Consider the following 24,492-nt stretch of genomic DNA (forward strand, 5'->3'; position numbering starts at 1 on the left):
CTTGATACAACTGAAAAAATACAGTCAGGGTGGTAAAACACTGGAACAGCTCTCCCAGAGGAGTTGTAGAATCTCAAAACTTAACTAGATGAATATATGAGCAACTTGCTCTGAGCAGGAGGTTGGACTATATGACCTCCAGAGGTCCTTTCCAACTACATGGTTACGTTATTTTGTGACTTTATAATATATTTACTCTATGTGGGACACTGGTCTAGAATAGCAGCACCTTATACTAAAATTGAAAACAAACATTTAGACACATCTTATTTTTATAGTAGATCATGGTTCTGTTAAAAAAAGCTTTGCAAAAGGAAACTGTCTTGCAACTATACAAGGAATTCATCTTCATCCATCATATCACAATAAATAAATAAATAGTCTAAAATGGCATAGTAAAATAACTTAATTTCAGTAATAATGCATGTCCAATCAGCAGTAGAAGAATAGGACAATACAACATGCTGTTCTGCATTTTAGAAAGCCATTTAGCAGGAATGACTGCAAGAAAGTCATTAGAAAGTCAGTGTAATATTAAGCAGTCTAAATATTTACTAATATATTTACCTGATGAAACCCTAGGTAGTCCACAATTGTTGATGATGCATAAAATATCATTCCATCTGCACTCACCACCAATGCAAAACCATTCAGTGACTAAAGAAGGGGAAATAAAGTAATTAAAATGGTCATCAGAAAGTGAAGAGCAAAATGGGTATGAAATACAATAAATTTAAGAATGTTCAAGTCTGGTCTCCTCTAGATTTCAAATATGAGTTTATGGTCTTTGGGATTATGAACCTATGGAATATTACCTTTTAAATTCCAAAGAGAAAGAACAAATAAATACAGCAGAAATATAGCCTTTCTTTCTTTCTCTCTCTTTTTTTTTTTTTTTTTTTAATTCAGAGTAACATTTCTGTGATTTAGTTGGTAGAAATGTTTTCAGCTTCATGTGTTTTGTCTGAAATGCATGGCCAGACCAGATTGTGCCAAAGGTCCAGCCATTCCCAGCATCCTGTCTCCAGTAGTGAATCTCCAGGGAAGAGTGCAAGAACAAGACTAGCATATGCTGTTATTTTCCTAGAAAAGTCTTCCTGCCACCCACAACTCAAGTGCTTCCCTTGTCTTCAATAACTTTTTTAATAACCCTTTTAATATCCCCTTCATAGCCCTAACTATTTTAATAAACCTTGACAACTTTGTCCAATTGCATTTTGAAACCATATGAAAGTTTTTGATATCCCCAAGCTGTTACACCAGAGGTGCACAGCTTAGTTTCAGGTGGAATAACTTGAAAGTGAAGAACTACTTCATTTTGTTTCTTTGAGCCTGCTACTTACTACTGTTGTTTGACACCATCTAGCTGTCTTATAGGAAGGGGCAGTGAAAAATTCTTTCCCTTTCATCTTTTCTGTGTAGAGTAGATATGAAAAAATCACTCTGCAAAGACTCTGGACACCATGTTTTTCTGGAGGCTGATACAGATTTTGCATACATTTAGTAAAAAAAAGGGACTTTGATCAAAAGTTTAACAGTTATGTGCTGTATGTTGATTCACATTTTCAAGCTTTTATCATGTGTGATATCAGTTTTCAGTGTTCTATCTGAATTGCTATTCAGTTGAATAGAATCCGATTTGGGGCCTTTGGGATTATAAGCCTGTACAATATTATCTTTTAAAAGCAAAAGAAAAAGTACAAATAAATACAGAATAAATATGGCATTCTTGTTTATAATTCATAGTAAAATTGCTGGGATTCATATGGTAGAATTGTTTTAAATTTCATGTATGTTTTGCATGAAACGTCTTCTCTTTTTAGAAGTCTCATTATATGACAACCATTGTTCTCATCCAGTGTGTCTTGTACTACAATTGTAACTTACTGCCTAATAAGATACTTACCAAATATATTGCTATTCCTAATATGAATATATGGAAGTATCGAAATGTTTGGTTCCTTACAAACATTCTTGTAGTTTCCATACCTTTGCAGAAAGACCTCTTTTTCCTAACACAAAATAATGAATAACAATCTGGAAAGTGATTACTAAAAAAAGTTAGGGTAGCTAATTACAAGATAACTACAATATTACGTTATGATATCATTATCTATTTTAAATTTAAATTGGCATTAATTCACATAATTAAAATTTAATAACAACCATCTACTACTTTTTTGCTGCTTTTAATTTAAAACATTCCATTCCAGGACAATTCCTTTGAATTTCTGTGCACTGAAACATACAGATAATATAATAATCTCCAACAAGAAAATGAAATACATGTGCTCTTGTAGTTATGGCTTTAAAATTGGATGTGTGTTTTGAAGTATGGTAGTTTTCTTAAGCTTCTATAAAAACACATACACAGGAAAATTGCATAAATACAATTAATATAAAAACTAGTCAATAAATATTTCATTGATAAAGACCAATGTTTAGTCTAGAAAAAAGCTGAATTTATTCTTATAGACTCAGTGACGCAAGGAAAGCAACTAGAAAAATCTAAAATTAAAGGCAAGGATTAAATCAGATACGTGACACGAACATTACCATCCATCACACTGCACGCAGCCTGACTAATTTTGCCTCTCCTCCCTTGATAAAGATTCAATGACATGTCTTGACTCCATCAGGCTCGCATTCCAAGGTAGTTTAGATGATCCTTTCACATGATGGTTTTGAGGTCTTTTGAGATTATAGTTCAAACAGATGCTGAAGAAGCACTGCTCTATCATAATTATCCTTACTTCACCTTTCTCTTAATTTACAGTTGCCGCAACGTGTATATTAATCCTGAAGCACAATGGGGGCAGATTTTCTATTGCTCAGTAACCAGATACATTGACATGTTTTTTGAGAGCTTGGTTCTCTTTTTGGTTCCTAAATAAGGACCAGATTTCCAAGACTGCTTAAAGCCTGTTCCCACTGTGACAATGGTGGGCAGAATTTCAAGAGTTCAGCATACAATAGGCCGACCTCCTCAGAAGATTTGGCCCCAGTCATAAATGTGGAGCACCTTTGGAAACTTGGCCCAGTGGGGCCACATGTGGCCAGGAGCTCTGGGTCTTGAAGAAGCTGTGAGATGGTGACTAAAAAATCAAGTAGTGAGACTGCAAAGGCTTACCTACATTTGGAAAGAGCAGTAACAGCAACTGTTTTGATCAAATCAGTGCTGACCATGAGTCAGCTGTAAGAACAGCCAAGGGCAAACCATGCTTATCTCCAGATCAGCTCCATCAATACCGATCCTTTTCAGACTAAGTGTTATCTCTGGCTAGGCTGGATTAGTGTTGTTTACAAGTTATTCGTGTCTACTATTGAACCACAAGCTCTTGCCAGGTTGGTGCTATTTTCTGCTATAAAAAAAAAAATGCCCAAATTCATTCCAGTACCTCACCAAACAGAAGACAATGTGCCAGAATTTCTACATCTTCACAACTGTGCCTTTCACTGCACTGAGAGGAGCCTCTGAAGACAGTATCTGTCATATCCATTTCCAATATCAAGTGGAGGCAAGAAAGCATTTTTGGCATCTTGTCTCTTTGGGCTCATCTTCACAGCAATGAAACCATCAATGATGTGATGTTAGGAATTTTATTACAATTTGAACATCTGGCAGGCCTTTTAATTTGGGCAGACTAAAAAATTTCCACAAAGATAACCATAGGACATTCAAGGGAGCTCCTTTGTGTGGATGCCTGTGGTTGTTACCATGCGCTTTCTGAAAGATCTCCAATACTAGAGCCAGGGCAGCTAGCAATTACGAACATGTAGAACATATAGACGTGTAGCCTAAGAGATCAGTCTTTGCTTTAAAAAGTAAAACTTGCTCTCCCCCCCCACAGTGGGATGAAGGTTTTTCTTTCCATAAGTTTTTCTTTCGTGGAGCCCAAGTTGGGCTGGACCAGGTGCCATGGTTTGTAAAAATGGGAAGGAGAATTGGGATCATGTTTATTTCTAAGGGTTCACAACAGTGGACTGGCAGCTATGTCTCTGAGGTTGGAGGAGGTACTAAGGGAGGGTGGGAAGGAGCAAAAGTAAAGAAGTGGAAGAGAAGTTGAAGGAGCCATGTGTTGAGGTTAATCCACAAACAAGTATGGATTCAAGGAAGGTATGTAAATGAAGAGAATTACAAAGTTTCCCCTCTTTGTTTTTGTTTTGTTCTCAAAATGCTGATGTCCTTTTCTGAGTTAAGATCTCTTAACTACGCATCGCCTGGTTTTCATGACCCCAAACACAGACATCAGATGCTCTGCCTTGCAGGCAGGAAAAGTAAAACCCACTGTGGTGCAACAACAACTTTTATGGAGCCACATGAAGCCATTGAGGATTAACACAAATTCCATGTGTCTAAACCTCGTTTTAGCTGAGAAACCTGCTGCTTCAACCACACTAAAAAGAGACAAGCTGGACATGGAGTAGAACTTCTTATCCACTGAGTCTTACCCATGACTGCAAATTTTTCTGTTTTCTCAGAATTACCTTGAAGTGCTCTTCAGTGCAAAATCTGACATCTGTAGCACAGACAAATTGGAACAGAACCAAGAGTTGGGCTGAGATTTATACTTTTCTTACCTAGTGACCACAGCTGGGGAAAAGGTGGAGGGCATTTGCTAGCACAGGTCTGGTACCCCAGACGTGGGTAGTAATAATTGCAAATTAGTAGGAAAAGACCTCTTCTGACCTCTCAAATAATTATCTCAGGTATCATATGAAACCTCATGTTCGAGCCCTTTAAAGGAACACCACATGATGATTTTGCATTATTCTGGCCAGAATGCTGATAATTTGTTGCACCAAGTGGAAGAGACAGGCAGCTTCAATCCATGAGAATGAACAAAAACTATTCAGAGCTTTATGGGTATAAATTAGCAGGTCTCATATTTAGCAGGACAACAACACATACGGCTCCGTTCATGATTTTTAAAATTCTCAGTTTCTGAACTAAAATTCCAGGCCTCAGCGACAGCTTTCTCTGATTCCTAGTGCATGGGAGACTGCACTGCGGTGCTGTGTCAGAAGCACAGCAAGAATCTGCATGGATTATCAATAACCTGGAAGAAGGAAAAGGGACAGAAAGAGGACATCGACCAGCCTCACACCCGTGCAGTTCACTCTGCCTATTGCATGACAAGCTGGCCAGGTAGCCAGAAGCCTCCTAAAGCTCTGCAAAGGGCATGTGCCTGCCCAAAACACAGGGAAGTCAAGAGCAGCTTTCCTCTTCTCAGTTTATTCCTTTGAGCAGAAATAATGGAAAGTGTAAAATAGGGCTCGTGGATTTAGGGGAGGAAATATCCTAACTCTGTAGCTCAACACCAACATTTTTTTCATTGTGTGCAACTGGTGTGTTTTAATCAATAAAGTCCACTTGCATCGTACTACAATTTTTAGCCATTTGCATATACTTCCACGCACACACGTGTGCACAGGGATGCACCCACGCACACAAACACAGGCAAACAAAGGCATTAGCGTGGACACTGGAACTTCTGCAACAGAAACCAACTAACTTCTAATCTGCAAAAATACATGGTTGTAAATTGCCATTTGGTAAACCATATGGATTCAATGACAGATGGAATTTCTAATCCAGGATAATAGCTGAAAGATGTGAGACAGACTTAAATATGTATTGTGGACATTTGTTTGTTTGTATTTGGCTTTTAAAAAACACTTACATGAGTTTTTTACATTGTACTTAAAAAATGAAATCACTCCTTTTCTTTTTTTTTCCACATGGAAAAAAAAAAAAAAGAGCTTGGCACCAGACAGGGGCCTGTGTTCTTTTGAAAAACATGTACATCCAATTATGTACTCACGAAAAGCTGCACCTGCTACTGAAACAAAAAACAATTAATCTGTCAGTTCAAAGAGAGTACAACATTATTCTGGTGCCCTCAGTAGCTGCGAGATGAAAGTTATCAGTTCCTTCCATTAAGAAGTTTTAGAAACATTATTAGAAAAGAGGTTCTCTTTGGGAACGAAGGCAAATATTTTGAGGAAGATAGGACTTCCTTTGGCAACAGCCTTTATATATCCTGATTTTTTTTTTTTTTTCTGGTCCCATAGCAGAAAATCAGCCAGTAAATACTTCAAAGATATTTTGGTCAAGGTCATGGCATAGTAAAAATAGGAAAAGAAAAAAAAAAAAGAAAAAAAAAAAGAAGAAGAAGTTCCAAGCCACATTTCTCTTATTACCCTTCCTTGAAATAAAGGAAAATTCACTAGCATTAGGTCTCCAGAGACTGTGTCGCCATGGTTACTAAAGTACAACAGTCAAGGCCTGCAGCCATGCCTCGCTTTGAACAGATTTTCGAGTCACGCAACTTGGGTACTAAATTTCCAGGGTCAGTTGGCTCGCAGTTTATCTGGAACCGTTTCATTTAATAGTGCATTGCTGGGTTTTGCGTCCTCTGTAGGATGGGGCCATTTTCTGGTGATCTAAATAAGTAGCTATTTAAAAACTCTGGAAATGATATACTCGCTCTTGTCTTTCGCGCTGAAGTCTTGTGAGTATTAGGAGGAAAACGCGGACGGTTAATGCGCCTTCTGTCTTTAACCATATTGTTTAATGAATCAGTATTTCTTTCCACTGGTGTTTTTAGGATTCACAATTACCCTTCTCAAAAATCACCCCGGCATCCCTGAGCTTCCCTTTATAAACCCAAAAGAAAAGAAACTGTTACAGAACCCTGCAATAAAACCCAGCATAAAAGACTATTCAGAAATACTGTATCTAGTGACATCAGAAGATGGCCTTTGCTCGGCGAGTACGGTATCTGTTAGCCCTCCGGACTCTTATGTGTTTCTTTGGTATCTACAAAGCAACTTCAAAAGGAATATTTGGGTGACTAAGCACTAGTCAATGCAAAGGGGGAGTGGCAGAATTGTTTTTAGCATTCAGTTTTGATCAAAGACTTGCATGTCCTGGTTAGTTTTCAGGCTAAAGAAGCAAAACAGAATATAAATTTCCATCATTGGAGCCAAGGGAGGAAATAGATCCTACGGGCTGAAGCCTACAGCCCTGGTTTACATGGGATGCTTTCAGAGGGGGTGTTGGGTCTGACTGGTTTTCAGAGGCAGCTGCATGCATGGCAGTGGAACCAAGGGAAAATATTCAAGGGTGAACCCGCAGCAGAAATGTTTCTTTTCAAATACAAAGAAATGCACACATATGATCATTATGCTCCTTTCATTCTTCTGGTCTTCCCACATAAAACCACATTCACATTCCTTCCCATCTCCTTGAGCCTGGATATCATTTCAGGCTCCTTAAAGACGGTATGGAAATTCAGCCTGTAGTGCTGCACTGCTCAGAGCAGGGCCCGGCAAAATTTTCAAAGATCGTCCACATTGCTGGAAGCACTTGAGTCCTGCACCTCACATTTACTGTTGGGTGGACCAGCTCCACCATCTGAAAGACATGGGCGATTCTGAATGATTCACTTCGTGAAACCCCTCCTTACTCCATTTTTCACTATCATATCACTTCCACTGAGGAAATAGATCAGCTTTGGAGATACTTGTTTACATATGTGCCTTCAGTCTAACGGAGGAGCTGGAATGCTGTGGCTCGTCAAGAGGCAGCAGACAAAACTGGCCTCCTGGAAATCGGTTAGGAAAATGTAAGTCATTGGGCTCTGGTAAATGTAAGCTATAAACTTTCGTAAAAACATAGTAGCTCCCTGGAGGGTGAGACTGTAATGTGTGCACACATGTAAACGCATTTTAAACCATGGTGATATTGTTTTTGGTATGCTTGATATGTAATAAATATTGGACACAATAACCAAGAGCGACTTTGCTTTTAAAGTTGTTTTGATTGCATGATGCAGAACTGCAAATGCAGTTTTTCTTTCTTTTAATTTCCTTCCAAGTTAAGCTCTTGCAACAAAGCTCGCTAAGTCTGTGTCAAGTCCTTGGGGTAGGGCCTCTCTTCTTTCCTATAGGCATAAAATGCTGGCCTCTGATGAGCCTGGGGCCTCAAAATCAACCACTCTGCCAAAGATGGTATTGAGAAACAAGAGCTGTATGCAGACTGATCTGAAGCATCATTTCATTTTGTATTTGCAAAAAGTTGATACAGTACACTCTGGAAAGTGATACATGCCAACTGAATCCAGTTGTTTTCACGAGAGCTAAACACTGGAAATTAAAATGCAGATCGTGCTACAGGCTTCCAGAGCTGTGCAATACTAATTAATAGCTTAAAGACAGGTTAGGGAAACTTTTTTCTGCAAAAGTTAATTAATGGGTGACACCAAGTACCTTGGTACAGATTTGTCATATGGCATGTTTGTTTAGGAAAAAAAAAATAGTACCAACAATGCTTACTACCGATGACAAGATTTGGTAGATTTTTCATGTCTAATTGATAAAAACAACAACAACAACAAAACCACAATTCTTTTCTTTGCATTAAAAATGGGGATTTCATATAGGAAGTGAGTATATGAATACCACCTGAGATTAACAGACATTATAAAAGTAGTGGGGACTGTTTATAGGAACCTAAAGAAGAAGAATATTCAAAGTATGAATTCTAGAACTGTCAGAAGAAGAAAAAAAATACATATTTTGTTTATTAATACATACATACAGGTACCATGATTACTGGATATGCTAACGAGTACCTGTGTGAGTAACATGTCATTTACCTAAGCAGTTATCACAAAAGGATAGTGAAGTTTGACATAGTCATGCATATCTTTTTCTTTAGCCTCCTCGTTAATCATGGACACTGAATTTAAAATTTTGCTCTACCAGTAATGGAACCCTACTGTCAATGCTCTTTCACAAACACTGTGCCCTGGACTACACTTGGAAATAGAAACAGACTTTACAGTGATTTATGCAGTTTCTCATTCCATTTTCTCAAAACCAGATGTTCTATTCACAGATGGAAGTAAAGATGGGGCAATATCATATCTTCAGCGCAAGTTCAGCCCATCATTCTTTCTGAGTCCTGCAGCTGCTCTGGGTTTTTCAGTCTTCTCTTCAACAATTTCAAGATAGAAAATGCCAGCCTGATTAATTCCATTTGAGAAGACTCAAAATGAAGCATTGATTGCTTACTACTCTGCACTTCTAATAACAAATTTAGTTAGGTAGTCTTTGCAATAACAAATGTAGTAAGATTACCCATTATCTTCCACAGAAATAACTTACTGAAAAGAATCTTGAGTAATATTTATCCAACGTGTCGGACAATTAGACATATGTAAGGACAAAATATCTGGATTTTTTTTTCAGTGTTATTTATACGTAAGTGTATCAAATCGTGAAGAGAAGAAGCCATCATAATATTCCATCCACAGCTGACTTTTATTCATACTTACAAGCTGTTAACTAGCACGAAGGGCAGACATCTCATTGCAAGGAATGAAAACCTAAAAGAGACAATATTGAAGCCTATACACTGTAAACTGAATGTAGTGTCCCAATTTCAGAGCACAACTTTTCTATGCATTTACCGCTAGATATTGCATTTTCTAAGACAGAAATATTTTTGGAGGGGGGAAAAAAAGGCAAAACAATCTGTACTTCACATTCTGTTCAGTAATAGATGGGCAAATGGCTTTTTCAAACACCGTTTCAGGTCAGCAGGGCTTTTAAGGGAGAGTGGTGTTCCAGAATTTGGGTCTGGGAACCGTCTTACTGTGCTAGTTATCATCTTATGCATGCTTTGTAAACTGGAAGTAACCTTGTATAAAACATACATTGCCCCACACTAGTAGCAGGTATTGATTCTGCTATTAATCTGCTACAAGCAGCAAGCAATGCCTTCTGTAATCGAGGTATCAGGTGGATGACAGTGGATCATCTGGAAGAAGGTAGGATTAAAAGTTAGAAGAGACAGCTCCTCTAAGCAACAGCAACAGTTGCAAATCTTAAGCCGAGTTTTAGGCTAGGTGAAGCCCTCCCCTAAACCCTTCTGAGGGTTTAGTCTGAGCAGACACTGGTTTTCTTATTGTTAAAAAAGTCCAGTTAGAGAACTCTGGGGGCTTTGCAGTATTGGGAGGAGGGGGAAGGATATGAAATGTGTTGGAGAAAATGCCTGTTTTTTGGCCACCATCAGCTTTTGCATCTAGGAATTCCTGGAAGAATTTAAATTAAAACAGGATATAGAAGCTATCTATTTTTTTTTCTTTTTTCTATTCATAAAATTTCGAAGACAGTTAAAATTAGAATGATGGTAATTTCTGTTGAAGTTCCTGGAACAGGAACAGAACTATCTGAAGGGTCCTTATCTCTCCTCCTTTCTCCAAATCAATACTATATCCTTGACAATAGAAAACAGTACATTTAATGGTCAATGTCATGCTTTTTAATAGCAGTTTTTATTTCAGTTCAAACCTGTCAAAAAGCATATTCCAGTTGTATTAAACGAGGTAGGCAAAAAACAAGAAAGGTACTCAGTATTTCTGTAAATGCTTTTAGAAGTATTTTTGTTCAGTGATTACCAAAAAATATTTACATATTTTAAAAGTATGTATTTTTTTTTCTTTTGAAATCTTCATAACCACAAAAAAAATATATTGCAAATTTGAAAAAAATCTTAAGACAACATGCAGTCTTGACTGGACCTGCTTTCATGATTGTCACTTCGTCTTACTGGTAAGGTAGCTAGATCATTAACTTTTCTGACTTAAGAATGAGGAATTTACTGGAAGCAAGTGTCAGCTGTAAATACACATTAGGCTATTAATTTATAATTTCACCAGTTGCAGACAAGCTAACAATGTAAGATTTCAAAAATGTGAATTATCTATGAACGTAGGCAGTATTTAAAGTGTTTCTATTTTTTAAAAATTATTATTATGATTACAATACATGACTTTGTCATCTTCAAAAAATGGACACTCTCCCAAAAGCAAACATTCATCAATAAACTTGTATGGAAAGAACAGTGTGTTATGATTGCCCTAGCTACTTGGACGCAAGTCATCCAGTTCTAGTAACAGACTAAATCCCTGCACATCGATATGATGCAGTGCTCACATCCAGACATTGAACCTATTGATTGGTGAGAACAGTTGCCAAGGATTAGTTCTGAAGTCAGGGAGGGGAAAAAACTAATTGAGTTGAAACTGGAGAATATGTTTCGTTGCGGAGGAAGTCACGTGGCCACTGGACTGTCTCCAGAGGCACCGAAATAGCCTGAGCAGAAACAGAGGAAGTGGTTGTGAAAAGTGGGCTCGGGTGGAGTTTGCTGTGATGAGCAGCCTGGAGACAGAAGTAGGGGATCTTAAATTTGGATTCACATCTGGACTATGTCCAAAGCTGATGGACAGCTTCTTCATTCACCAGTACACCTACAGTTTCTCAGCTAGGCCTCCTCTTCTCACATCTACAGCACTGCAGCACGTTTGCCTCTGTCCTGACAAATGGAAGCTGACTTCTCTGATACCAATACCAAACCAAGGTGATGCTGCCTCTCCTCTCTGCACACCTGCACTGGCTACTGGCTCCTCCTTCTCTATCACATTCAACATAAGCTACTTATCCTGATTTTCAGAGCTGCTCACAGCTTGCTCTCAATTATAATCTCCCATTCCATGTTGGAGAAGCTAAGTACTAAGTCTCATCAGTCCAACATGTTTCTCTCTCTCATGCTTAGGCAATATTTGAAAACAAGTATTCAGTGGTGTCTCCCATGTTGCTAAGTCTGCATGCAAGCATCTGCAAAGGTACCTGATTTTTTTCCTTAAAATTATTCCTTAAAACTCTTGCGAAAGTCAGGACTTCCACAGCCCAGGCTGCTCACACCCGATGACTCCCAGCTATTATGGTTACCATTTTGCTGCATTATTTCCATGTGCCCTGTTGTCCATTGGAAAGCATTTGTCATCTCTTGTCTCACAACAAGATTGTAAATCTGAAGAGAAGGGATCACATCTGTTTCTGTTGTTCAGCACACTGTCAAGCTGAACTATGCTTTAGCCTGTATTTGAGGATCCCAGGCGCTGTGGCAGCACTGTGATCGCTGCACTAGTAACAGTAGCACTGAGGACTGGAGTAGAAATCTATTGGTATTTAGAAGTCACAGGCTTTTCAGACCAGATTTTTTCCAAAAAGAGAAACAAAAAAAGGAGTGAGAACATTAGTTATTTGTTTAAAGGGCAGCAGAAGGCATATTTTTTGTACAACATTGTTCCCATGCCAACTTTAAAGTCTGGATTTTAGAAATATGTCTATTTGCAAAGAAAAAAAAAAAAAAAAAAAAGGACCAAGACCTCTGAAATGTTCCTTTGTGTTTCGCCTGTGTCTGCCAAGAAGAAAGTGAATGTACGCATGTGATAAAGATGGCAAGTTACTCCTGACCCCATTTATGGCTCTTTACTTCATGGACATATTCTTTGTTAATCATCTCAAGAGACTAATGTCAGCTTAAATCATGTCATCTGAATTACTGGGAGAAGGTTCATGTCTGAAAACAGAGGAAAGCAAAAGGGTTATTTGGGTAACTTTTGGAAGTTATTAAATGAAAAAGAAAATGCACTGAGACCGTGAGCTGTTTATAGGAATTTCCTATTTTGGTAGCTGTATTTTAAATCCATAGATTAAAAGGTGAAGCACTGTATCATAATCTAACAGCTTTAGTTTAGAAATACTGTGGTAAGAGAGAGAGCACTGTTGAAAGCTGAAAAGGAATTCAACACCAGAATAAATCAAAAGTCTCTCTCTACCAGCTTCCGACTTCTGAAGTCAGTGCCTTGGTCATAGCCCTGGATAACAACCGTGCACTTTTGTCTGACTCCCAATCTTCCTTTTCAACTTTAAATTAAAAAATAACAGGAAGAGTAAAATCTCTTGCTCTCAGACTGAAATTCAAACTGGAGTACCTTTTTCAAGAGCACAGTTTTATCAAGTACTGATTACATAAATCAGTTTGGAAGGAGGAAGTGGAATTACACTAACAAGTTTAAAAAAATTACAGGAAACCAAGTGGGAAAAGGTTTCCTATGTTATTTCCTTACACAGGGTGAAGAACAGCACCAATAGGATGTTTTCTAATGTATCATTTTCCAGCTCCCTTGGAATGAAACCTGAACTCTAGTTCAAACTGTTAGTAGAGGCCACCTGGAAATACCTTTCAGTGCCAAAATGTGCACATACACCTCTCTGTTCAAAGTAACGACCGGAATCTTATTATTCACAGCCACTTTCAAAGTAACTACATATTGATAAATAATATGCTTCAAGCTTGCATTGCATTAAGCCCTGAATCCTTTACTTAGATAAAAACTACAACTGACCTTCATTGGTTTTGATCAAAACTCAATCTCTATCTTGTGTTAAAACTAATAATAAAACAAACACCTCATTGACTTCTTTGGGAACTACCAAGCAAGAATGAAAATTTCCTATTCATATTAGCGCCCAAACCTGTGATATGAAATTTAAAAAAGAATGTATAAAGGACTTCTCAGGTGTGAAAAAGTGCCTACACCTGACTATGCTTTCTGCCTTGCACCAACAGTCAATCCCAAGCACAAATGCTGCCAGTTTTGTAGCCAGATACCTCTTTTGCCTCACTAGTCATGTTAATTGCAACTCAAGTCAGCAATGTTCATCTGCCAAATGCTGGAACAAAAGCATGTCTGCAAAACACAGAAATTCAGTTTGGAAAATCTGGCTTTAAATGATTAAGTAGACGATATAATGGAGCTGAGGATATTGATACTGGTGGAGAATTCTAAAGGTGACACCACCAAAACTAGTTTTCACCGTTCTTCTCCACTTCTGAAGACAGACGTGATTTTAAGATAATTTTTAAGATGCCAAGCATCTTGACAGCCCTTGCCTAAAAATTTAAGTAATAATCATACAACGGTTTAGGAGGGATGGAGAATGAGAATTTTGCCATAGAGACTTTGCTAGTCGATACGCAAAATGTTAACAATTTGTTATTTCTGCCACCAGTGAAAACTGAGAAGCCTGTCCTGTGTTTGGCCAAATCAAATGAAGTTTCTTTCATTGGCACAATGGGATCCCAAAGGATGCAGCAGCCTGCTGCTAAGCACACACATTGAACATGCAGGTCTCCTGGGCTCGGTCTCCTGACATGCTAAAATGAAAAAAGATCAGAGTAGTTACCTCCAGCTGCTCCGGAAGAGTGGAGAGGGCTGCAGGAAGGTGAAGATGTTCCAGCTGAAAGAACAGGTGATTTCAAGGAGCAAGGAGGTTTTCGTAAGGGAACCTGTTATCTCTGAACTATGTAGAGAAAAATAGGCTATGAGTTCTTTCCTCTCAATGCACAGACAGGTTGAGCCTGCAGTCACCCTTCTGGCTTGAAATTCAAATTACACCTGAAAGGCCCTTGCATTTCTTTCTCCAACACTTGGGTTTTGTAACAAAATAGCAACCAAATCCACCACCTTGATATTTTGTTATGTGATTATTTGTTTTTAGCAGGAAGAAGGTAACTCAGGCATGCATCACTAACTATCTCCACTTAGGAAGAGTAAATGTACAATATCATTGAATAATAAATACCAGGATAGTATGACAACTGGTCTCTTCAGTGCAGTCATAAACAAAAACATGAGACAAAACCACTGAAATTTGATTCTTGTACCTATCCTTAGCAGTAGAGGATTCATGGTGGAAATCTGTCTATGAACTGGGTAAAAAAGTGGCTTGGAACATCCTGAAATCAAAATGGACCTTCCCTAAAAGAGCGTGAGTTGCCGGTGAACATGGAAATGACTACACAGGCCAGGTCTGGCCTTTATCAGTATTCATCAGTGAGATAGGGCATGACAGAACCAGGCAGCCTTATTCCATCAGCATCTGCTTGGGAGCTGCATAGATCATCCGGATTTCATTTTAACATTTGCAGTGCTTTCAATGTAAAACACTATTTTCACACCTGAAAAGAATTACATCTAGTATATCTGGAGACAGAGATACCATAAATCCTGTGCTACAGCCTACAATGATGGCATAGGAGGCCAGGAGACAAAAAGAATGAAACACCATGAAGACAGCTTCTTCAGCAGCAAATGCAGAGATAGAAATTTGAACATCAGTGATTCTTCTATAATGAGCAGAAAAACTGCAGAAGCGGTTTTGAGGTGGTCAATGAAGTCAAATTAACAATTTCAACAGGGTTCTGTGGAGTAGGTGGGTGGTGATTGTGCAAGAAGCAGTGTGAGCGATGATGAAGCTTCCTGACTGCTTGTCATGGAGAGAACAAATCCAGAGAGGGCCTTGTTCTCAACAGTGGACATTTAATTCTTCAGATAGGATAGTACATAACGTGGAAATTACAAAATCGGGATGAGATATTACCTGCACAACAGCCTAGACTCTGAGTCTGGACTTGAGATGGTAAGTGCAGCATAGCTGGGGGAAAGAGTAGGAGGTGGCTAACAGCCATGAGATGAGTATTGCAATCAAGGCTATTGCCTAGATAACTACCAGTGATTCATTTTTATTTTTCCAAGTCATCATTTTATTGTGTTTCCCCACCCCACCATCACAGCATATAAATTCTATCTGGATTTATTGACTGCCAATGCAAGTTATACTCCCACTTTTCTGGTTAAGGGTTTGGCCCAGTGTTCTTTAAGCATTCAGTAAGGGGCTTCAGAAATTGAATATGGCCCTTTTTTGACAGGCAGACATGTTGCACAAGGGCTGCAGTAGCACCTGTCTTGGAAAATATTATGAAGGTGCAAAGTTAAAAATCATTACTGCAGTCAAACAGTTGGAGTCTGAAGTCTCCAAGGAGAGCAAAGATTGCAAGAATGGAGCATACTGAAAAAAGATCATTAATAAAATTGGACTTTGGTTATTAGAGCTTTGTTTGTCTTCTCTCCAAAGAAAAACAAAAAGATGGCAAAAAAGAGTCTCTTATCCAGAAGAAGTGATCCTTAAACTTAAAACACTGGAAGAAATTATTTATTTAGATACCTGCTGTGCTCCACTAGAAAGTCTTTGATAAACTGGTATCATTGTTTATTCTGTTATTGCTGATGAAAGCTATTTGATTATAGCTGTAAAAATATCTCTATAAAATCTTAAATAAAAACACATGTTGTGGCAGAGGCCTTTAGAAATAAAAAGCATTTTAAACATACTTTGAAGACAGACTAATTCCATTGTTTTCTTTTAAGCTGAAAGGGGAAGTACTACGTTGTTCCAAGGCTGGAGAGGCACAGATAAATTATTGACCAGTAATTAGGATTCTTGCTATTCCATACGTTTATCTATACATAGAGCAGAGTGATCCTACCCCCTAGAAAGAAAAATGCAATTGTCCCCAGTTCTCCGTGAGTGTTTCAGTCAGGGACAGTGTTATTCACACATATTTTGGTGAGTCAGATTATTCTGGTTTGTATTAAATAAAGAATCTAGGAGAGGTCGCATAGTGCAAGGTGGTGCCATGAAAAGGAAAGCAGCTTTTGACAGCTGCAAAGCATCTTCTGAGAGCCAATAAAGTGGCTAGAGTCACAAGTCAAAGTACAAAGCATAGCAACCACCAGCGAGGCTGTTTGCTTCTCCTCAGAAGGAATCACAAATGCGGCTGTTTAGTTAAAAGCACACAGTCCCTAATAACTAACATGGTGAATTTGGTCAAGCAACAAAAACCCACTTTTCATCACATTCCATGGCCACTGAATGAGCATCCGAGCCAAGCTTAGTCTCTAGAGAACATTCCCAGCAAGTCCTTATGAAAATTCACCCTTTTATTCTAGGTTAGACATGCCCATAAACGGAGCCCGGCGAATTCAATCCTATTAACATGCACTTAATCATCGAGTTAGTAATCCATATTAAGTATGATCCAGGATAAAATATCTCCCACGTATTCAAAAGGAATGTGACTCATATACCCTATAGAAAGCAGACCATTAGCATAGTCAGTAAAATTTGGCACCTTGTAAACCACCTGAAATTATATACCAGTGTTCTCTCCATGTGCCTGTAAGCAGCAGGGCTACTGCTTGAGAATCCATAAGGATTATAACTTGTGGGCACGTAATATATACCAACCAAAGCACAGACTAAAGATATGAGACCATTATTAAAAATTAGATGCTCACTGTATTTATCATTCATTGCAAGCCCTGTACTGCCTACTAAATGAGAATAGAAATTGTTACAAATAATACCTGACAGCCAAATATCTCATTTTGGCACTTGTATTAACTAATCAAATGCATCTGTGTTACTAGCTTTGAAATGTAAAATTAAAATCTTCTGAAATATGAAGAGGAAGGAAAGCAGCATGCCAGTTCTCATTCCATAGACTTGTACAAGTTATGATACTGGCTCCCGCGATAAAACGTCTTTCATTTTTCCTTTAATAGTATACAGCGTTTGTTTGCTGGAGGTTACTATTTAATTTACATTTACACGTACCTCAGGGCTGTCATTAAAACATTATTTTTGTACCATAAATATTACCCTATCCAAAACAGCTATACATATGTAGTCTTAATCAAATAGGAATTTCCAAGGATCCTCAGTGTATAAAAGGCACAATTGCATCATATGGTTGAAATGCAGATGTATGGCAATGAACTGCTGTGCTCTAGCTGGTTCAGTAGTTCACAGCAGTATTAATTCTTCATCCAGATTAATGGATCCAATTCCCAGTAAAAGTATGGCCCCTTTACGCTGGCCTGCCAATACAAAGTCATCCTAAAGAGGATAAAAATACATAGAAAGAAAAACTTCTGCACACATAGCTTCCCTCAGAGCACAGAGCTGAGGAAGTAGGATAAATTAAGACGTCCCAGAATAATCTTAGCTCAGATCAGAAACCCAGCAAGCTCCTGTTGGTACCCTCAAAATGTGTGCCAAGTAAAACACATCTCAGCTATCACTCCAAGTGACAAAGAACTGTGAACTAGCCCGTGGGACGGCACTGATCGCTTACAGGACATAAGGCTGCAAGTGCTCCAGCAGAGACTGGACAGGACTACCATGACTGCCAGTTTTGCTCTTGCAAGAGCTCACAAGTATGCTTCTTGAGTGACTCACACCAAGACGGATGGTTTGTTCCAAGTTGCCACAAGGAATTAACTGGCATAGATCATCAAACAGCATAAATTACTTAGAGCCCGAAAAGACAGCATTTTTCACTCACTTCTAGTAGGAGTCCACCTTCTTGTACAGCGGTCTTGTTACATACATTGTCTTCTTTTATCGTTTGGCCAACTTGCTTCTTAAAGTGCTTTTCTTGAATGGCTGTTGGAAAGAGTTATTATCAGTTTAGAAATCATATGGATTAGGGCCACTGGACTAAAATTCTTACTTAGGCACTTAACATCCACTGGTTTAATTAGGAAATACTGTCTTTATAGTCTGGATCTCAGTTACTGACAACTTTATTTTGTTGGGAGGGAGATAGATACATGCATATCTGGAAGTCCAGATGTTTTTTATATGAAATATCTATCACTTTTTATTATACATATTTTTTCCATTACTGTATTATACATAAAGCAACAACAAAAACCCACAGGAAAGAAATAAAAGATAGTTAGCAAGTTGTTTTGTTTATAAAAATATGTATTATGAAAACATAAAGAAATGCTTATATAGCTCAGAAGACAAGAGACTGAAATACGTTTCTTATTTTCAGTGCTGACCTTCTTGGCATCAGATTATTTTCAGTCTCACTGTACTCTATTCAGTTTTAGGAGTCCGAGACTGATTGCAATATTCACGGGAATGTGCTAAAACTGTTTCATTTTTAAACAGAAGTTTAAAGTTTGGTTTTAGTAGGTCATTAATTACACGAAATTCATGAAAATCTCTCACTATAGATTTTGCATATATTTTTCCTAATAATAATGAAAATCTTCATGGGAATCGAAATGCCTGGCAACTGCTTTTCCTGTGCATGGGTAATCATTGCTTGATCTAAAATATATTTGAATGCTCAGATTGAAGTCTTCAAACTGATAAATCCCACATAAAAATCCCTGAAATACAGTCTCATTTCTGGAGATAATGAGAGCGTTTTTGAGAAGGCTGATGCCACTTGTTAGACTGGGGTTTTCATCATCTAGGAAATGTGGAGTATTTATAATATGGTCAATAAAAATGAAGGAATCAGCTTCACGTGTACTGCCCCATCCCAGTGCCTAACTGCAATGGGTCACACAAATGTCCAGGCAGCAAGCAGAGATTCAGTTTTCAGTTTTCCTTCTCATGCAGAGAATGAGAGCATACCAGTGAGAGTATTTGGGACATTTGATGCACATTGTCTAGAAGAGAGCTGAAGCAGCCACAGCCAGAGGTGGTTAATAATCCCAAAAAAAAGGCTGAGACAAACAAGAACTGTTTATATCAAATCAGAGTAAGAAGGGGAGACAGCCAGCAAGGCTCTACTGCACTTGAGCTGTTGGTTAAGAGTCATGACAACAGGTTTTAAATTTTTAGTAGGATATCAAATTTTAAAAAATAGAAGTCTACGTTTTTAATGGCTTGAATAACGTTTCTTGCAAGTGACTGAGGATATGACCTAAATGGAGTCACTTCCTCTCCAAAGGGCTGTACCAAATCCCCTTATCGAGGTAACAGCCTAGTGAGGGGCAGTTGCAGGATACCTCAGCATTTTACAGCAGATGATGGCAACACAGAACCATGCTGGCTGAATATTCGAGATGTTTTTTAGCTTGCATTGTAAATATTTGCTGCCAGCGATAATGCCGGTCATTACCCCAAGCAATCATCTCAAATGTGTAATTAGAGGCAATAAATCCCTCCCCTGGGCATGTGAAAATATATCAGGAAAACCCAAAGCTGCTGAAAACAGCTCCCTGCGCATGTTTTCCAGCCAAAATTATTCTGCGATTTCAGACTTGTAAGCTAGGCTTCTATGAATGGGATACAAGGATTCTTGAACTTACACTTTCATTTTGGTTCACCATTTGAACTAATCAGAAAAGGACACTTTCTTTTTCCTGGTCAGCCAAGCCTTCTGCTACATCTGTCCCAAAGAACAGAGGCACGGCTATCACAGCAGAGCGTTAGACACTTGTGACAGTAATTTTTAAAAGCACAGCCCCTACTCCAATGGCCTCTTCCAGAATTTTCCCCCTCAGAAAAGATGTTTTTGTAGCTACTTCCGCAGTTGCTTGCCGTCTTTGTGCAGGTTAAAGGACAGACAGGGAGGGGTGGGAGGAAACGAAGGTTTATTTTTTTGATCCGTTCTTTTGGCTTTGTGAAAATTCCACCAGTTCTAACTTCATCGTTAGTGGAAACTATTATTGTACCCGACCGAGCGGGCCAGAGCTCCTTGCCTGTTTGTTAGCCTTCTGGCTCACACAAACAGCAGCAGAAGCACACGAGATGTTTGTTCCGCAGCTAGTCTGGCTAGTATAAATTCTATCTCCGAATGGAAAGTATTTTAATGTTATTTCGCTGGCTAGAGTTACCCGTATGTTAGGCCACACACATCCGTTTCATAACATACTCTACTCGCTGGCCTGAACTCTAAAGAGACCTATTGCACCATCAAAGACGACTGACGCCCTTCGCACCACGAAGCAAGAGCCCCTCCGAGGCAGGCACGTTTGCTCCTTGCACCTGAGGCAGCAGAGCCTTCTTGCTGGTCACTCTCTTTCTGCCTCCCTGTGCTGGAAACACCCTATTAATCCACCCGTCGGGGTAGCAGGGCTTGGCTCATATGGCAGCGACCACTCAGAAGAGACTGCTGCTGCTGGTAGCACGACACCTGGAGAGGGCAAAGCAAGAAAGGCAGAACACCACGCAGATCCCCACAGTGAAGGAGGAGGAGGAAAGGCAAGATGTGGCAGAGAGGGAAGGAAAAACTGCAAGATGTTATCTTAACAGGCAGAAAAACAGGGAAAAGAGAGCAGAGCAGCCTACTGACGGCCCTGTCAGCACCAAGTATCGAGTGGGAAAACTGAATGAACAAACTGGCCATGACTGGTGGCTCAACAAGACAACTGCATCCAGGCTGAAACGTTACATAAAATGGAGGCCCCTCTGGAGCGAAAATTAAGCCTATAATGATGAAAGCAAATAAAGGACTGGAGAACGCAGGAGCGCTGTCTCTAGTAGGCAGGGAGGAGCAAGTTGTGGAAAGTTAAAAAATAACAAATAGCTAATGATGACTCAGTGACCTGAGGGGAAAACTTCTGGCTTGTGGAGTTCCATATATCAAGAATGGGGCAAGAAAATACTGATATTGCAGGCAGTCTGATGAACGCTGCTGGCTGTAAAAAAAATAAAATATATAATAATAATAATAAAATTAAAATAAAATTAAAATAAAATAAAATAAAATAAAATAAAATAAAAGGAGAGTTCTAGCTTTACAGAGTCTTAGATTGTTTTCTGTGGCAGAAGCAACTTTTTCAGCTAGATTGCCAGCAATTCAGTGTAGAACACTCACCTACTCGGTTCAAAACTGGCAAAGTGAATGGATAGGAAGCAGGAACAAGGGAGACCTTTTTTTCTGAGTAGAAATTATCTAGCTTGCATTTCCAGAACACGAAATAAAACAGAAGATGGAGCTGTTCTGCCAAAGAAGATGAATGAGTGTATTGATACCATAGGGTGATAAATACAAGATATACAAGAACCAGGGTTGACAGTTTTGCAAGTTCATGTGATCTAGTGAGTGTGGTGCAATCACAGACAATGTTAAAAAGCCACAAGTCTCGAAATGCTGAGTCCTATAGAAGGACAACACTGTGGAAATATACAAGGCAAAGGGAGAGAGGGGGGAGGCCAGGAAGAAGAAAAGGAGGGAGAAAAAAAAAATGTGATTTCCTGAAGGAAAAGGCAAATATCTGAGGACATTACTTCAATTTCTGATCTAAAAGTGATGAAAGGAGTGGCCACTGAAAAATAATGTTGAGTTACAATTGCCAGCTAATTAATGGGGGAAAAAAAAAGCCCACAGAAAGCACGATAAGTTTGGATGCATGGAGTACCGAACTGTCTTACACAGTGCTGCTGAGCCTTTCACTGCTGCATTATGTCACACTGTAAAAACCTGAGATCTCTTTTGAGCCTGACAGGAGCATTGCAATCTACATTTACAAACCAGTTGGCTTGAGTATTGGAATATATAAAGAACAGAAAAGCTGCCTGACACTTTAAAGTCTAAGGACGCATCATGAAACCAGCCACCCCTTTTCGCCCAGAAATAACAGCACATGTACTCATTGTGGAATACGCATTCGTTTGGAGGGATGGAAATTCCAGGACTCTCATAAAACTGCACTTTTTAAACCAACAGGATTACATTCTCCAAAGTATTTCTGTATCCCTTCCTGCACAAGCACAACCTTCTTTCTTCAGAAAATAATCATTACTACCTGCCAAGCTAAGCTCTGTAACAACCTCATGCATGGTCAGGCTGTACCCCAGCCATCCGCTGAGGTTCCCCGTGTCACACAATGGCATAGGAGCAAAATGGGCAGCAAAGGGATGCTATTTCGGACCTGGACACATTGTCTGGGTTCTGTTGAGGTGGAAGAAAGGGACAGTACTATTTTCTTCAGGCTCAGAAGGATGCAGGTGTATCAGCGTCAAGCCTATCTATGAGGAGTACCTGTGAGACCAGCGATACCCCAGGGAAAAATTATTTTTTAAAATGGGTAGATCAAAATATCTGAATCTAGCCTGCAGTTTCAGAGATACTGCTTTACAAATACACCTCTCACTTTTGGTAACTGTTACTCGAAAGGAAGTGAAAATCGGGTCTTTCTTCCTGGATCGCTGAGATGCAGGAAGAATTAGCTATGCATGCTACCCTGAATGCTAAGAAAACAAAACAACACGTCTAGGAAACACTCGGACTGAGAAACTCTGCTAAACAAACCTACAGCCACGAACCCAAACGGTCTGTTTCCTCTTGACGTGTTGCAGAGGACACTGAGTGACAGTAAGGACAGCACAGTTTGGCTACACACCAAAATTAAATAATATGCAGCATAGAGAACATTTACGATGCGTTGATGAGCTATATGAAAGGGACGCTTTCAGTCTGAAGTGCCGCAACAGGCAGGCTGCACAGACGTGCCGGGAGGGGAAGCAGCAGCGAAATCCACCCTCTGAACGCAAGATGTGCGGTGCTCAGTCCCGGTGCGGAGGCTACCAGAATGGCAGATGCAATTGTTCTAGCAATAACGCAAAGTTTCTCTCCCCAACTCAGTGGTTTTCTCAGTCTGCTTCTTCTTAAGAGATGCTTTGAAATCCGACTGCCCTTTGAAGTTTCTCAAGTACAGCATGACATTTATTTAAGGTACAACCCGAACTGTTTTCTTTCCAGATCCCATCCCCTCCCTCTCTCTCTCTCTCCAAACGTGTTTTCTCGATTTTCGGCGAGCCCCGCATGCCTCCCACGCACGAGGGGCACCAAAATGGTGGCCGCCCCCAGGGCTCGGCCTGTCACTCTCTCCCAACGACGGCCTTGCGTGACGGGAGCTGGCGGCACGTGGGCGGCTGCCGGGCATGCCGCCACCTCAGCGGGCTGACACCCCAGCCCGGCCAGAGGATCCCGTTTGATGGGGAGGCAGCGGGGGGAGAAGGCCCTCGTGCGGAGGCTGGCTGCTGACTAACCCAGGCCGCGCTCTCACGCAACCCCGCTGCCTGTCAATCTCCCCTCGCCTCTGACAGGGGCCTGGCGGCCGTTCAAACCCTTGCGTGCAAGCAGGCGGGCCGCCTTACCCTGTGAAGTATTTCATAATAACAACAGCTGTTAAATATTGATGACTCCTGGCAAGCTCTGAATGCTTTTCATGAAGGTTAAGCCTTCGTGTAATGGAACCTAATTCCTCATTATGCACTGTATCAGATATCTGGAAGTTGCCTAAAAAAAGCAAGGGGGCTTAAAGTACAGAATCAGAAAATAACTCTCCCGCTTCAGGGAGGGGGGCAAAAACCAGCAACGTGAAAGGCAAGGAGTGTTTCTGTGAAGTAAAAGCCTTTCACAAACAGCAAAAAAAAATGCTATGGGAGTGACAATCGAAGCAGTGGGTTTAGCTATATCCCCTGGGGTCATTTTGTGTTTTTATAAATAGCTGCAGATGAGGTAAATTTCGTAAGGCAGCAATCTGACTGTCACTGTTGTCTACGTGCACATGGTAATTATTTTTTCAGGAAAAGAAAAATAGAAAAGAGGGAGAAAGCTGGCTTCCCCACAGCTTCTCTTATAGCATCAGTCTAGAGAGGCCTGGCACATGAGGCTGCTTCATGGCGATCAGGCGAGACATTGCTGTGATGACGGTGCATGTCCTGGGCTGCTCTCCTCCAGTCCCCAGAGGAATCCCCCCTGTGCCTCTCTCTGCCCTCTAAAGCTTCTCCCATGGGCCCAAACCCTTCACCAAGGATGCCCCATCAGAGAGGGCATGGGTTCAGGGTAGGAGCTCGTGATGGACAAACCAAGCCTATGGGATGGAGCTGGGGTGATGCCAGAGCAGGTAGTACCAGAGCACCAGCTAGAAGGCAGTCTCAGAGCCTGGCTGGAGGTGAAAGAGAAGAAAG

General features: G+C 39.9%; 1 protein-coding gene across 1 annotated transcript in view; it reads right to left on the reverse strand.

The window, feature by feature from the left end:
* The window catches only part of AHRR (aryl hydrocarbon receptor repressor), a 95,273-nt gene that overhangs the window by 19,951 nt on the left and 50,830 nt on the right, over window positions 1-24,492 (reverse strand). Inside the window, exons 4-5 of the mRNA XM_035550599.2 lie at window positions 18,110-18,210; window positions 568-657 (exon numbers count right to left, since the gene is read on the reverse strand). Coding sequence (XP_035406492.1) covers window positions 568-657; window positions 18,110-18,210 — 191 coding nt within the window. The remainder of the gene's footprint in view (window positions 1-567; window positions 658-18,109; window positions 18,211-24,492) is intronic.

This window comes from Cygnus atratus, chromosome 2, assembly GCF_013377495.2.
Source record: "Cygnus atratus isolate AKBS03 ecotype Queensland, Australia chromosome 2, CAtr_DNAZoo_HiC_assembly, whole genome shotgun sequence".
NCBI lineage: Eukaryota > Metazoa > Chordata > Aves > Anseriformes > Anatidae > Cygnus > Cygnus atratus.